This window comes from Ascaphus truei, chromosome 10, assembly GCF_040206685.1.
Source record: "Ascaphus truei isolate aAscTru1 chromosome 10, aAscTru1.hap1, whole genome shotgun sequence".
Classification (NCBI taxonomy): Eukaryota; Metazoa; Chordata; class Amphibia; order Anura; family Ascaphidae; genus Ascaphus; species Ascaphus truei.
Genome location: NC_134492.1, coordinates 29,629,266 through 29,644,911, shown reverse-complemented (window position 1 = coordinate 29,644,911; position 15,646 = coordinate 29,629,266). Strand labels below are relative to the sequence as shown.

At 44.3% G+C, this 15,646-nt stretch overlaps 1 protein-coding gene across 1 annotated transcript in view; it reads right to left on the bottom strand.

Moving 5' to 3' along the window:
- The window catches only part of ACOT11 (acyl-CoA thioesterase 11), a 39,297-nt gene that overhangs the window by 2,999 nt on the left and 20,652 nt on the right, over positions 1-15,646 (bottom strand). Inside the window, exons 8-15 of the mRNA XM_075616399.1 lie at positions 8,501-8,620; positions 6,374-6,518; positions 5,363-5,418; positions 4,637-4,703; positions 4,050-4,133; positions 1,824-1,957; positions 1,092-1,223; positions 569-695 (exon numbers count right to left, since the gene is read on the bottom strand). Of these exons, the coding sequence (XP_075472514.1) occupies positions 569-695; positions 1,092-1,223; positions 1,824-1,957; positions 4,050-4,133; positions 4,637-4,703; positions 5,363-5,418; positions 6,374-6,518; positions 8,501-8,620 (865 nt within the window). The remainder of the gene's footprint in view (positions 1-568; positions 696-1,091; positions 1,224-1,823; positions 1,958-4,049; positions 4,134-4,636; positions 4,704-5,362; positions 5,419-6,373; positions 6,519-8,500; positions 8,621-15,646) is intronic.

The window sequence follows — 15,646 nt, the reverse complement described above, 5'->3', positions numbered from 1 at the left end:
CAGTGCCACCGTTTGATTCAAATCCATATGACATGGTCCCCCTATAAGCTTATGTCTGCTGCATAGCATATATATATATATATATATATTTGTGTGTATATTTTTACACAATATTTGTAATACATTTTGTACTGATTTTGAGCCGTGCATGTGCCCTTATTTTTGTGAATGGCTTTGAGAACAGCCTTCTATTTTTGCAGGTTTTGCATATTTGATCATTTCACAGGGTGCACCATAGTTTACCTGTGGTATTGAACGATTTTTTAACCTGTTGCAGTCAAAATATCTTGGGGGTTTTGTTATTTAATGCATATATGCACATGCATTTAAATGTACCTGTGTGTATGCTCATGTTTGCATATGTGTCTGTGTGTAGGCATGTACATGTGTGTATATGAGAACATGTGCAGGACCTGTTGAAGTGACCGTCCCAGACAACTCATTTCTTTTTTCATTCAGCACCTTTATATTACATGGGATTAAACTGCAGATTCACACTCACCACAAGGTACCAGCCCAGCCAAGGGCCCAACCCTAACCTTCCTTTCCAAGCAGAACCATAACTCACCTTTGCCCTGTGTCCTTCCTCTGACCAGATACAGTATCCAGCACAGAGCGTCTCTCCGCGCGCGTAGTCTGGGTGTGCGGGATGAGTAGGAAGAGAGACCGACCGGAAGGCTACAACAAAAGGGTCCCTGCAAGAGATAGACCACAGCACCATCATGTGGGAGAGGACATTGGACAGGTTCATAGCGCTGGTCACCGGGAAGCTGCACTTCACCAAGACAGGCCTGCAGCGTACTACTTATAACTGGTTAATGAGATCATAGGAAGAAAAAAAACACTTGCGGTCATCGGCTTTTAATTCTGTTATTTTATTGGGAAAATTTGAATAATTATAACTATCAAATCAGTTCCTGCTTCTGATCAACTCCGAAAAAACCCTTTAAAAGGCAGCATAATCCTAACCCACTAGGATTAGGTTAGGGTATCAACCGCCGGAAACAAACCCGTTGCCTTCCATGAATGCAGAATGTTTCCAGGTTCCGATTGATCCCCAGCGGTTTATAAACAGAGCTTTGTTCCCTCACCCAATGTCACAGGGCTGCCTCCGAGACGCCAGAATGATGAAATCCTGCTGCCGCTTCTCTGCGCCGCGGAGTGTGCTGATCACGTGGTAAATTGCATCATCCTCGTCAACTTGTTGCACAAGCTCACACGTGCTGGAGAACAAACAGCATTGAACGGAGATGAAATAGAAAAACACACTCTTTTAGACTTATTCAGGAAGTAAACCAACTGTTTTGAATATCTGAGATTATTTCACTTTAAATCTGTACACAATTAGGCCGCAGCCATGGTGTGAGTGACAGCGCGTGCCGTGAGAACAAAATGCAGTAGATCCATGGGGCCGGCCGTGGTGCGCGCGGCCACGCACGGAAGCACGATGGCGCAACAGATTTTTGAAAAGGCTAATTATTTTGTCTTTTTTGCGCGACAGCCGCGTCACGTGAGCGGTTCAAGCCAATGAGGGCGAACCAGCCTTGTGATGTCACGGCCACGCCTCCCCGTCGCAAGCGATCTGAATCCACAAAACGCTTAGATAACAGGCGCACACGACGAGCTCCGTCGAGCGCACATACCTGCACTGTGGACCAAGCCTTAGAAAATCAAGCGAGAATCAAGATGTTCACCTAACAAGGCCTCTCTTCTACTAAGGATATTTTTTCTTCCTACTCCTGATCTTTTTCTCATGTCACTAATTTCTGTGCGTGTCTCGCATCCCACGTTTCTCTGCGCTAGTGCAGAATCCTTCCACTCACTGGTAGTGCTTGTCCCACTTGTGTCTTTGACTCAGGTCAGAGAGCAGGAGGAAGGCTTGTCTGGCTTCGATAGACACCGTCATTTCTACCTTGAAGGACAGAAAATTGTCTTCCTCTATCGTGGACAATCGAACCTGGTGACAAATAGGAAACAATGTAACTTACTGCTCAATCACGATCTCAGTGCAGATATTAACAGACAGTAGCTCACTATTGACCCACGACTCTTGTACTTCAGACCCCAAAATGCAGCAATTTCAAAGCGCTGGTTGACACATCTACCTTTAAAGAACAGGGGCAGCAGCCCATATCATACATGCCAGTCTCTCGCTGGGGTGCAGGACAATCACAGAAAGAAGAGTAGTATCAGCTGAAGCTTCACTTGGGAGCTTCACAGGTGAGGGACATAAACCGATGGGTACTTTAATTCCCAATACGGACTCCGTCAGCAGTAACAGCTCCTCACATTTCCTACAGAGCCCATATTCACCAATGGAAGCTCCGCAAACATGTAAATAACTTGCATAAGACTCAGGGCAAAAAATAAAAGGAGGCTTTCAATGCGGTGGGATTGTACTGGTGCGATGAGTGGATGGGGCACTACTGGTGCGATGTGTGGATGGGGCAGTACTGGTGCGATGTGTGGATGGGGCAGTACTGGTGCGATGAGTGGATGGGGCAGTACTGGTGCGATGTGTGGATGGGGCAGTACTGGTGCGATGAGTGGATGGGGCAGTACTGGTGCGATGTGTGGATGGGGCAGTACTGGTGCGATGTGTGGATGGGGCAGTACTGGTGCGATGTGTGGATGGGGCAGTACTGGTGCGATGTGTGGATGGGGCAGTACTGGTGCGTGCGATGTGTGGATGGGGCAGTACTGGTGCGATGTGTGGATGGGGCAGTACTGGTGCGATGTGTGGATGGGGCAGTACTGGTGCGATGTGTGGATGGGGCAGTACTGGTGCGATGTGTGGATGGGGCAGTACTGGTGCGATGTGTGGATGGGGCAGTACTGGTGCGATGTGTGGATGGGGCAGTACTGGTGCGATGTGTGGATGGGGCAGTACTGGTGCGATGTGTGGATGGGGCAGTACTGGTGCGATGTGTGGATGGGGCAGTACTGGTGTAATGAGTGGATGGGGCAGTACTGGTGCGATGAGTGGATGGGGCAGTACTGGTGCGATGTGTGGATGGGGTAGTACTGGTGTGATTTGTGGATGGGGCAGTACTGGTGCGATGTGTGGATGGGGTAGTACTGGTGCGATGTGTGGATGGGGTAGTACTGGTGCGATGTGTGGATGGGGCAGTACTGGTGCGATGTGTGGATGGGGCAGTACTGGTGCGATGTGTGGATGGGGCAGTACTGGTGCGATGTGTGGATGGGGCAGTACTGGTGCGATGTGTGGATGGGGCAGTACTGGTGCGATGTGTGGATGGGGCAGTACTGGTGCGATGTGTGGATGGGGCAGTACTGGTGCGATGTGTGGATGGGGCAGTACTGGTGCGATGTGTGGATGGGGCAGTACTGGTGCGATGTGTGGATGGGGCAGTACTGGTGCGATGTGTGGATGGGGCAGTACTGGTGCGATGTGTGGATGGGGCAGTACTGGTGCGATGTGTGGATGGGGCAGTACTGGTGCGATGAGTGGATGGGGCAGTACTGGTGCGATGTGTGGATGGGGCAGTACTGGTGCGATGTGTGGATGGGGCAGTACTGGTGCGATGAGTGGATGGGGCAGTACTGGTGCGATGTGTGGATGGGGCAGTACTGGTGCGATGTGTGGATGGGGCAGTACTGGTGCGATGTGTGGATGGGGTAGTACTGGTGCGATGTGTGGATGGGGCAGTACTGGTGCGATGTGTGGATGGGGTAGTACTGGTGTGATTTGTGGATGGGGCAGTACTGGTGCGATGTGTGGATGGGGCAGTACTGGTGCGATGTGTGGATGGGGCAGTACTGGTGCGATGTGTGGATGGGGCAGTACTGGTGCGATGTGTGGATGGGGCAGTACTGGTGCGATGTGTGGATGGGGCAGTACTGGTGCGATGTGTGGATGGGGCAGTACTGGTGCGATGTGTGGATGGGGCAGTACTGGTGTGATTTGTTGTGTGGAAAATGCAATACAATCACCCAGAACTGTACCACTGAGGGAGTAATTAGCTCTCCTACATCAGCACATAATTCCCAGACATCCAGAGAGTCCAGTGTAGCATAATCTTTAATACCTTGTTTATTTCTGAAGCTAAGGCCCAGTTGGCTTTGGACACAAGCATCTTCAGAGCAGAAACATTGTTGTAACTAAGATAAACCTGCAGGAATAAAAATAAATGAGAGACGTTTTTCCTCTATACAGGGTCCCATACAAAGATACCGTGAGAGAAATGGACAATTGGAGCTTTGTACCACACAGCACATTACAATGACCGGTCTGGACCCTCTTTTACCAAGGGAAGATATGGAGGTCATAACAATCAGATGGATAATTAGGACTTTTGGCCTCACAAAACTAGCTAATGGGTTGTAACAATACGAAGCTGTCAATGTAAGTGTTTAATAGATGTTTACGTCAAACAAGTGAAAATGTCTGAACTTTGAACTATACAGATTTATCTTTGCAACTGGGGGAGGAACTGACCATTCACTAAGTAAAATTACTCTGTCCTCCCCCTCCTCTCACACTGTACAGTATATGCAGTAACCTGTGATACACACACACTATTTGCAGTGACCTGCGATACAGGCTTCCGCACCGCTGAAAGCCCGAGAACAGGTAAGAAGGAGGGGGTGGGCGCACCCCTCCTCTACAGTTTACCTGGTTAGTTGGATTCCAAGGGACAGACAGTGGCACTTCTGATTGCTTACAGGAGATGACATATTTACTGGGGAAAACAGAAGAGAATATTCATAAACGTGATGAGGGAAGAGAAATATCCTGTAAGGAGATCTAGCATAGCTTTCACACCCCAAACACTCATGATATAACCCAGTCTACTGCTGAAAATATTCCTGAGCATAAAAGAAACCAATTCAGCAGAAAAAGACCCTATAATTAACTTTCAAAATGCTCACTGAGCAGTCACACAATGAGAAGTTTTCATTAGACATTCTCCAACCTGCCTGTGTGATTGTCCAGTAATCACTCCGACATTGCAGAACCAGATACAGATATATCACACACACATACACACACACACACACACACACACACACACACACACACACACGTTAAAGAATATATTCAAGTCCAAATACTGCCAATATTTTGGCCCTTACAAAGAGGACCTTCCTGAGGAACACACACACCTCAAACTAGGTCTGAACTTCAACTTTGCAATCTGTATCAAGATAACCTTTTGAACTGGTCTGTTAATGTTTCTCTAACTACTTTCATACACAAGTTGCAGAGAATAGTTTGGAAGTGATGGTTGAGGATCATATTCGGTCATTCGAGGGACACAACCCTTTCATATTCTGAATTCGGACTTGTAAAATGGGAAGCCCCCTCAAAGCATTTAAAGAGAGACCCTCAGCCACTCACCGATCCAGTCGGATTTTCCTGCGGGCATTTGCTTCCCTGTAGCGTCTTTCTCCATCCTGTTAAAATAAATATTGCCATTTAAGTTGTCTATAGCTATCCAGGGACCTCACAGTGAATATGCTCATTAATTCAGACTGTATAAAAGCCGTAGGGTGACTAGTTCATCAAGTTCAAAGACTTTCTACCATCACTTGTGCAGTTTCCTACAAAATGACCTATTTGGAAAGTGAACGCCATGTGATGTCTTTCAAAAGCACCTGATGAACCTTATTTGTATTTTTGTTTACTAGCTGTTTTAGTTTATTTTACATTATTATTTCAAAATTCAGTCCATGTGGCATTATTCTTAATTTATTTTTTTAATAGGTTTGAAGCAGGGGGTCTCCGTAGCTGAACCGCCTGGATTTGAGCTCTGGGGACCCCCTGCTTCCCGAGATACTTACCTTGGAAGGGGGTGCCGGTATCTCTCTGAAGTTTAAATGTCCTGGTCACGAGGGCCAATAGGAAGCCAGAATGGATGATGTCACAGCTTCCTATTGGACCGCGTGACATGAGAGATTTAAGACGCTATTAAAAAGAACCGCAACCAGAGCTGCTACCGGCTCTCCCCTCATCACATGCCACGGGATCCCCTCTTAATATGTCATCATGTTACTGTTGGATGGGCTGTATTTTTGTACATTTGAGGATTTTAACATCCGTGAAATGCAGAGCTTCATTAATAGATATAAGATGATGAATGTATATATTTTTCCCCTCGGTTATCCACCGGACTCCGTCCCACAAACCGCCATTGAATTGCGGATCCAATTTGAATCCGTGGTGGCGAGCGTCGGATAATCTGTTCCGACGTTGGACAATGCGTTCAGCGGAATGCATTATCTGCCGTCGGATAACCCGTTTGATGGATAACCGACCAGCAGATAGCGAGGACCACCGGCATACCAAATATATACAAAGAGACACACTGGCAGAAGCATATATTTGTATTTACTAAGGAATGTCACCTACCCCGGGCCCTGGTTTAATTTGAGGCAACACACAGGGGTGATTATTTTCATCCAGAACCATGAAGGTCATGAATGCGCTGTTTACATGTCTCCGGAGTACCCCCACCTCGTGACAAAACGCCTCCACACAGACCCCGACCTCCATGCTGCAACGTGAACAAGTGAATGAAGCAAGTTATCGGCCAGTTTCCAGGAAACAACACATTATCCTTATAATACCCTTAACTTGTTCATTAGAACGTGTGCAGCGCGTCCATCCTGGGTGAAAATGATAGGGATTCCAACCATTAACAAAACGTGTGCAGCAAACTGCTCTGCTTCAGCTAATAGCCTCTGTCTCTGCAGCTTTGTAATGTCTAATGTCGAAGCTGGATAATACAGAAATGCCTCATGTAGGCTTCAGGTTGGAGCTAGAGTGATAAATAAGGTTTATGGGATACATATTTATCCCACAGTGGTTCTCTTTAAAAATGATAAGGACTGGGATTAATAATTTAACCCTAGAGCTGCTGGAAGAGCCTTGAAAACGCAACAACAACATCTCAGCATAAATGTATAATTTATTTTATGGCCCCCATGTAAATCTGAACCATCTAAAACGGTAAGAGCAATAAACACATAAAGCTGAGCTCTCCTGGAATAGTTTATCTAACACATTCCTTTGTCTTCGCGCAGGCATGTGACGCCAGCCTGAGACATCAGCTCCTCATTTCCCTATGTTTATCACAGGCCCCGGAGAGGGAATGATACCGCAGAGCACAGGCTTTTAGCTGTAATTCTACAGAACGTGTTGGATAATTATGGAAACAACATGATGTAATTGTCAGACAAAATGCGGCAAATACAAAACGTTCCTTGCAGAACTGGCACGGTGTTATAAGACGGGAGGATACATGGAATATTGATATAAGACTGGTGGATACATGGAATATCGATCTAAGACGGGCGGATACATGGAATATCGATCTAAGACTGGTAGATACAGGAATTAATAATGAAGACATGTTAATACTGTACATGGAATATTGATCCAAGATACTGTATGTGAATACATGGAATATTAATATGACAGGTGGTTGGTTATATGGAATATTGATATAAGGAGCAGATTTATCAATGAAGATTTGTGTGCATTAGCCCATGTTAGAACTTACATGGGTGGATATATAGAATATTAATAGAAGACATGGAATGTCATATGGAACATTGTTGGAAGAGAGGCTGTTCTAAGAACCTTTGTTCCATGTCTTTAAGTCCCAATTATTATTATTTTAAGTAGTCTTTGCGAAAACTTCCAATCATGTCATCATATTGTGACTTTCACTTCTCCAGAAATGTCCCATGATACAGCCATGGGGCTGTGTGATGAGGTGTAAGGTTTAGGAGACAATGACACGTCACACAATTCTTAACACCGGATCCCCTACTGTGCAGATAAAGGACATTGAAATCTGTTTTCGTATAATTAACATTCCTAGAGATCAGGTTCCTAGAATCGGTCACTGCTTTAACATCAATAAAGCGGCCTTTCGGGTTTAGTACCCCCCAGGAACTGCCAATCCAGATGTTCTTCACCTCCCAGACTTTACTCCTACTGTAAGTCTCACTTAGATTGTAAGCTCTTTGGGGGAAAGGTCTCCCTGTGCCTTCTGCTGTCATTTACCTGTTGCGCTTATCCTCCCCCTTTGTACTTTATATACCTTATATTGTAGTTTTGAAAAGCACTGTGTATACTGTTGGCGCTATACAAGTAAAATTATACATACACACAAGTTTTAGTGGTGACTTGTATGTTTGTATAGCAATACAAAGTATGACAACCAGTGAGAACTTCTAATGATTAAAAGAAGGAAAACCATAAGTTGAACCCCATGAACCATAAGTTGACCCATAACCCCTACAAAATGCTAGAGACCCCTATATTGGGAGACATTTGACAAGATATCAGATCTGGCATGGGTGATGGGTTGAGGTCGCTACATGTAGAAGTTGTAGGGTGCTGGAGAAGTGTATAGATGCTCTATACAGTGTATACATAACAACAGTCATTTTTAGAGTGGTATGGTGCTCCCTGCAGATAAGATTCACAAATGAGAGTGATCTGCAGACCACACTCCCCCCGACTGACCTGTCCTTGAAGGAGTTGTTCACAATGGCCTTTAGAATCAGCCGGTCCCCAACCTGAGAGGGTCCTCGGAAATGGAACATCTCAATGGTTTTCAGAGTGGGGTGAGTGTGACAAAGACGGCTGTGGAACAAAACACACAGATTGTTACAGAGTTACAGAAACAGCTAGTCTCCCACAATAGATACAGATAGAACATGAAACCACCACATGGGTTTTCACTTCAGTTCTGAAACCTCAGCCCAAAGGGTAGATTGCAATGCAGGATCTTGTAAAGATGACCACTTTCCTTGACATTTTGCAGAACCGCAGATGTGAGGTTATTAGTGGTCAGGGATCTATATTTAGATCTAAATCCCAAGAAATTGAAATAGCTCAATAAATAGGCCACCTGACAAATGCCTTCATAATAAATAATATAAAATTGTGTGTGCTTTCAGCTACACGGTCAATAATTCATGAGCTGGAACACTTTATCTGTAGTGTTCAATACAAACTAATCAAATAGTGAAAACCTCCTGCTCAACAAATTACCAACATACATTATCTGTGTATTTCTCATGATAAGCTTTTCAGGGCACAGTAAATAAATTAAATAGTACAACATTAGAACATGCAACATGCATTCCACAAGACCTCAATCCTAGAGAGAGTTACAGTCTGATATGCTAAGAAGCAGTGTATTCACAGCACCAGCTTGTGGCCAGTCTGCAAAGTAAAAGAATAAGTCATGTATCACAGCAAGCTCGCCAGTAACTGCTCCGCGCACAAGCTCCAGTTATATCTGCGCAAGAGGCGCAGAACAGACCAGAGGTAGTTTGTTTGTGCTTGAAAAGTTTGAGAATGTAATCTAAGAATGTTAAGTATAATCAGGCAGGTTATGACCACTAAATAAGTAAATATGAAGGGCACTCCTCTGGTGAAGTGAACTTGTGATGTGCAAAGAATAAATAAACAATATATGAACCAAACTTGTGAAAATAAGTGTAATCACAGAAAATCAAGTCGGTTAATAATGGTGGAACTAAAAGTAAGTGTGCTAGGTATGCTACACAGGAAGAACCAAGGGGCTGGTGCCATGCTTGATCAATGTGTGAAAAATGCAGCTCTGACGCCCTACAGGGAATGTTTCAATATCCTCCTTGGTATATAATCTTCAAGAGTTGGGGAGCGCATTTCAGCACCAAAAATAGAATGAATACAATATAGTCTCAACCCACTGTGAACAAACAGTGGGAGTCCAAGTGCCCGCTTATCAGATTCCCACAGAGTTGAGAATATATTGCACTTTATTGAATTATTTCTATTTTTGGTGATGAAATCTGCACTCCCAAACGTTTGAAGATGATCATCAAAGACAGCTCTGCATTTCCAAACCTTTGAAACATGGGAAGCATCATTTGAATGTTCCCTTAAAGTAGCAGTCCAAGTGGATAGCTGTTATTTTTTACATTGCATTGAAGCAGGGAGTTACCAGGGCTGAACCCCATTAATTTCAGCTCTGGTGACCCCCGGTTCCTGAGATACTCGCCTCCGTAGAGGGTGCCGGTAGTCGCTCCAGGCAGGCGCTAGCATTCAAAGCCCCGGCGTCCCGCGGGCCAATAGGAAGCTGTGACGTCATCCTGTGTGGCTTCCTATTGGTCCACCTGACCAGGACCTTTAAACAGAGGAGAGATACCAGCGCTCCATACGGAGGCAAGTATCTCGAGGAGGAGAGTTGAAAGTAACGGGGTCCAGCTCCAGAGACCCCCTGATTCAATGCTATGTAAAATCAAACACAAAAGTCACTTCTGTGCATCGCATTTCTTCCCTCTCATTATTTTACCATTTCTCTTACTCCACACAACATATAAACATCATAAGACGTATTACAGTGTAAAATAAAGACATACAACATATAAAAATGTTAACTCTAAATTAGAACAATTTAAAAAAATCAACAAACTTTAACCAATAAAAAAGGATTTATTTTTTTTAAATAAAAATGTACAGACTTGATATTATTTGCAGTTTTTTTCACTGAGTTTATCACCCAAGACCCCACATTTCACCTCTTTCATTTTCCATATTTTAGCCCAAACAAGTTTTACAGGTTACTCGCATCTTCCCAATTTTTTATTTTTTTTATTTACTTCTTGTATAAATTACACCGTTTTTTTTAAAGCCCAATTTAAGGGATCTTATCCGATCATTGAAATACCACATTGTACCTTCAACAAACGTTTACAAATGTTATCGCTTAGTTGGCAATGCATCACATCTAGATTTACATGCCATTTAGGAAGACATTTTTTGAGCCCTTCTATCATATTGTATCATTAAGAACATTTCTCTTTCTTCCGATCTAGAAGTAGAGCTTTTCTTATCCATTGCCTCTGTGTTCCTTTTTCGCTATGGTTATTATGACCAGTGTTCGACAAACCTATACATTTGCTCGCCCCGGGCGAGTGGATTTAACCCCCGGGCGAGTAAATATTGGCCCAAGCAGCACACGTTTGGTACTAGGTGGCGAGTAGATTGTTTTGTGTGGCGACTAGATTTTTTGGTGATTTGTCAACCACTGATTATGACTATATACTTAAAAGTTCATATAAAGTTCATATAAAGATTTTTGTTACTTAGATGAGTTAGTTGAGATTATTAAATAATTTTTTGTTTTTGGTTTTATCCCTCCCGGCTTCCTATATGGATTTTTTGGACATACTCCTTTAAATAATGTTTTGATGATTGGGCTAGTGTGCAAATTAGCGGGAGTTCTTTGTGTGATCACTCCTGATCATTTGTTGTTATTATGACTATTACCAAGTTCGGTATTTTCCACTTGTTGTTTCTCAGTCAAAATTTCCAAATAAAATAGCTATCATTTTTTGTTCATTTAAAGATGGTTTGTTACTTATACAGCAAATAAAAAAACACTTGTGAGCACTTGCAAGTCTCAGACAGGTTCACAATCCTGCCTTACCCCATTATCCATTAAATACTGTCAGGGTCGCCGGAAGGGAGAATAGAGTGGGGGCGTAAAAGTGAGAGGGTTAGTGAGTGAGGGGAGAAAAAGTTTGCAACTTCTTTATTATAAATTGTTTATGTCTTTATTTGTAATATGAACAGGGAGCATCTACATAGCATTTGTCATTTTGGGAAAACTTATTGCTTTTAATCACTGCAATCCTTCCTAAAATTGACAAAAAAATTTTTTTCATTAGTTTAGTACTTTATATTTTTCTTTCATTATTGGAGTTATTAAAGTGTGTATAATTTTTCACATTTTGGAGAGATTATAACTCCCAAGTATTTGAAACTATCTTTAGCTAATGTATATGGCTCAATAGCTTTGGCTTCAATACCCTTATCACCCGCGGATTTAATGGTAACACTTATGACCTGTCTGAATCATTTCTATGACCTAAAAAGATGCTAAACATCTTAATAATTTTGATTATTCCTAGAATTGACGTTTTAGGATCTGAACCAAATAAAAGCATGTCACCTGCGAACAGTGCCAATTTTTGCATTTGGTTTCCTATTTTAAGCTCTTCAGATTTCTCAAGAGTTTTGCAATTTAGTTGCATGGGGTTCAAGTGACATTGCAAATAACAGTGGTGACAGTGGGCAGCCTCGTCTTGTCCCTATTGGTTGCGAATAGTACAGATACATACTCATTTGCTAAAACTCTTGATGAAGAAGAGTTATATAATGTTTCTATCAAATTAACAAAACTACCTTTAATTACCAGTTTGCCAATTGTATTAAAAATATGTTCTCAATCTATTAAGGTCAAGCTTTTTCAGCATATAAATGAATTTATTCTGTTCTAGATATTGTATTGTGGACAAAACTGCTGAAATCCCACTAGCCTTTTAGCTAATATTTTACAATAATAGCATGTTCTTGTATAGCGCTGCTAGTTTTACGTAGCATTTAACAGAGACATTTTGCAGGTGCGGGCCCTGTGGAGCTTACAATCTATGTTTTTGGTGCCTGAGGCACAGGGAGATAAAGTGACTTGCCCAAGGTCATAAGGAGCCGATACCAGGAACTGAACCTGGTTCCCCTGCTTCAAATTCAGTGCCAGTCAGTGACTTTACTCACTGAGCCACTCCAACTTTTATATTCCACCTTAAAGTGAGACATTGGCCTATAAGAGGCTGAATTACTTTCTTCTCTACTAGGTTTTGGTAATATTTTAATACATTCATTCCTAAATTCTTGTAAGATTGGTATGTCCTTGAGGCGAGCTGTACAGATGTAAGCCCTCCGAGTCATGACAGCAACCACCTGCAGTCTTAAGATAGCGTGTTCACACCACTGTGCTACGTCCCAATGTCATCATGTCATTCATTAATGACTTGCCTACGCCTCGAGCTGGACCCCAATCCCCTTCCCAATAAAACACACCATACAACTTCGTGGGAGAAATCAACTGCCACAGCTTTATTTATTACAAAAAGATAAATATACAAGAATTTATTCCCAACTAGGGACCCATCCAGATTGCTCCTCTTACATCTAACGGATCTCGATGGATACCCTCAGCTCGTGCTCATCTCAACCCTTCAGTACATTGGTTCCAATGGCAGGGAGCCCAAATCGGAAGGTCACCACCATACCAACCGTAACGGTACCACCTTCCCCAAATTGCATCTGGAATGTCACCATCATTCTGGCCACCCTAACTTGGAATGGCACCGCCTTCTCCAACTAAAACCACTTCCGAGGTCTGAAACTCCCCCCTTCAGGAGCCAATACTGACCGAGTCCCCCTCCCAGAGTAACATTCCTCCCACCACAAGCAAGGTAATTTAACAAGCCTTAAACTGGCCTTGCAAACTGCCACTAGCCTCACTGCCTTTTCCAGCACGCAAAGCCACGCTAAAATAAGGGTATTGTTACTGGTCTGATAAATGGACTTCATCCTCCATAAACAGGCCTTCTAGACCCCCTCTGGTGGTCCTCATACCTTATTGCAAACCCCCCTAAATCCAGCACTAAAGCCCGCTCCCGCCTTAAACCTTTTTCACTGACTGCCCCACACCTCTGGAATACCCTTCCCCTCAGTACCAGACTAGCACCATCACTATCAACCATTAAGACCCAACTTCAGATACACTTGCTTAAAGAAGCATATGAATAGCACTGTGGATATTCTGAACACATGATACATAAAGCTTGGGCCCCTGCAGACGCACTTACCAGAACTCCCTCCTACTGTCTCTGTACGTTCTCCCTACCTACCAATTAGACTGTAAGCTCCTCGGGGCAGGGAATACTCTTCCTTAGTGTTACTTTTATGTCTAAAGCACTTATTCCCATGATCTGTTATTTATATTATCCGTTATTTATTTGATTACCACGTGTATTACTACTGTGAAGCGCTATGTACATTAATGGCGCTATATAAATAAAGACATACAATACAATACAATAGCCGAAATCGTCATATGTACCTTCTTCCTAGATCTGTTGACACCTGCATAATTTCTGGCTCCACGCTAGCACAACTTGGGAGACACTTCTGACCACATCATCATCATGTCTAAATCTTGCCATTAACTGCTTTATGTCCCGCCGCATGTCCCTCATTAAATCTATCGATTGGACCGATACCAAATCATTTCCCCCCACATGCAACAAAATTATATCAGGAAGGGCCATACACCTCAAACTCCCGGAGCACCGCAGACTGAAATCGAGAAAGGGCATCCGCCATCCTGTTATCCAACCCCAGGGCGTGTCTTGCATCATATTATGATCCAGGCACTTTAGGACCAGAAACCTCAGTAACCAAACCACCACCGGAGATGAGGCAGATGGGCGTGGCGAATAGGCTAGGTTATCCATCCGGAGGATGGCCTGTGTTGGCCAGCCTCGTCCCCCTTAGCTCGACCGCCACGAGCTCTAATTATATAAAGTTCTCCATAAAACGTCAGCTTCCCCCATTCTTCTGGCCATCGCTCAGTGCACCAGCGGCCCTTAAAAATGCTGCAAAATACACAGATCCAGCCGCATCCAAAAATATCTATCTGCCCGCTCTCCCCTACTCCAAGCAAAGCCCATTGTACTGCCCTAGGAAGGTGCCCCACACTTACAGGCCCCCCTTCACTTGCATTGGAACCCTGAAAGGGGTACTGCGATTTTACCCCTGCCATTGCAAATGCTAGTCACCTCCCAAAGACCATTTCCATCAGTAGGATCCTTGTCGCGAAGCTGGTGGCCCAGCAGGGATTGGAACCGCCTCAGCATGGCTTTAAGCCCCATGAACAGCCTCAAAGCCCTCAGTTCCAACAGCCTGCTGGACAGGAGACGGTACTTAATCTTCCCTGTATCAATTGCAAACCCCAGGAAGCGGATGCACACCGCTGTGCCCTTCGTCTTGTCCATAGCCAAAAGGAACCCCAAAATGTGCCATGAGTTCCTGAAATTCCCACCGTAACCTCCCGCACACATCAGACCTATCCCTTCCTACGAATAGAAAGTCAGAGTAGTGCAGGACGCGAGCCCCCTCCCGGCTGTGCTTTAAAAGCCTACCAGCGTCCCCCTCAGGCGTCAGTGGCCAGAGACCACCCCCAGCGGTGAGGGAGGCCTTGCTGCCCCGGTCACATCCGCCCATCACCTAGGCAACTAGAGGGGCTGCTTGACCAGGGCCGCTGCGAGGGAGCCCCTCTCCCCTTGTTAACCAACACCCACATACATATAACGAGACTTGGTCTGGAGGTATAAAAAGGTTGCGGCTTTGTTTATTAAATAGAGTAACTGCTAGTCCCTGCCAGAATGCTCGCTTAATAGGTTAGATGAAGGGTCAGACGGGCCTAGACCCGCTGCCCCCGTAAACCGTACCCACGTGAGCCGGCCGTAGTCGTGAGTGGGCTCCCGGAAGTCACGTCCAGCTGACCCTGCCCACTCGCTTCTACCCCCGGGCTCCCAGCCCTGTCCGGCAAGGACAAGCCCTTGCCCCCCCAGCTGCCGCAGCGACAGAGGCAAACTGACCCCTCCGTTAGGAACTTCAGTCCTTTTTATTTCTATGGAAAGTATTTCAACTTCACACAGTAAAGATAATAGTACATGTTAACAATATTCAAATGCAATATAGTTCAGTCGCTAACAATGCGAACAAACCCTCTACTAGTTGTCAGAAAGAGTGGCCAAACACCGA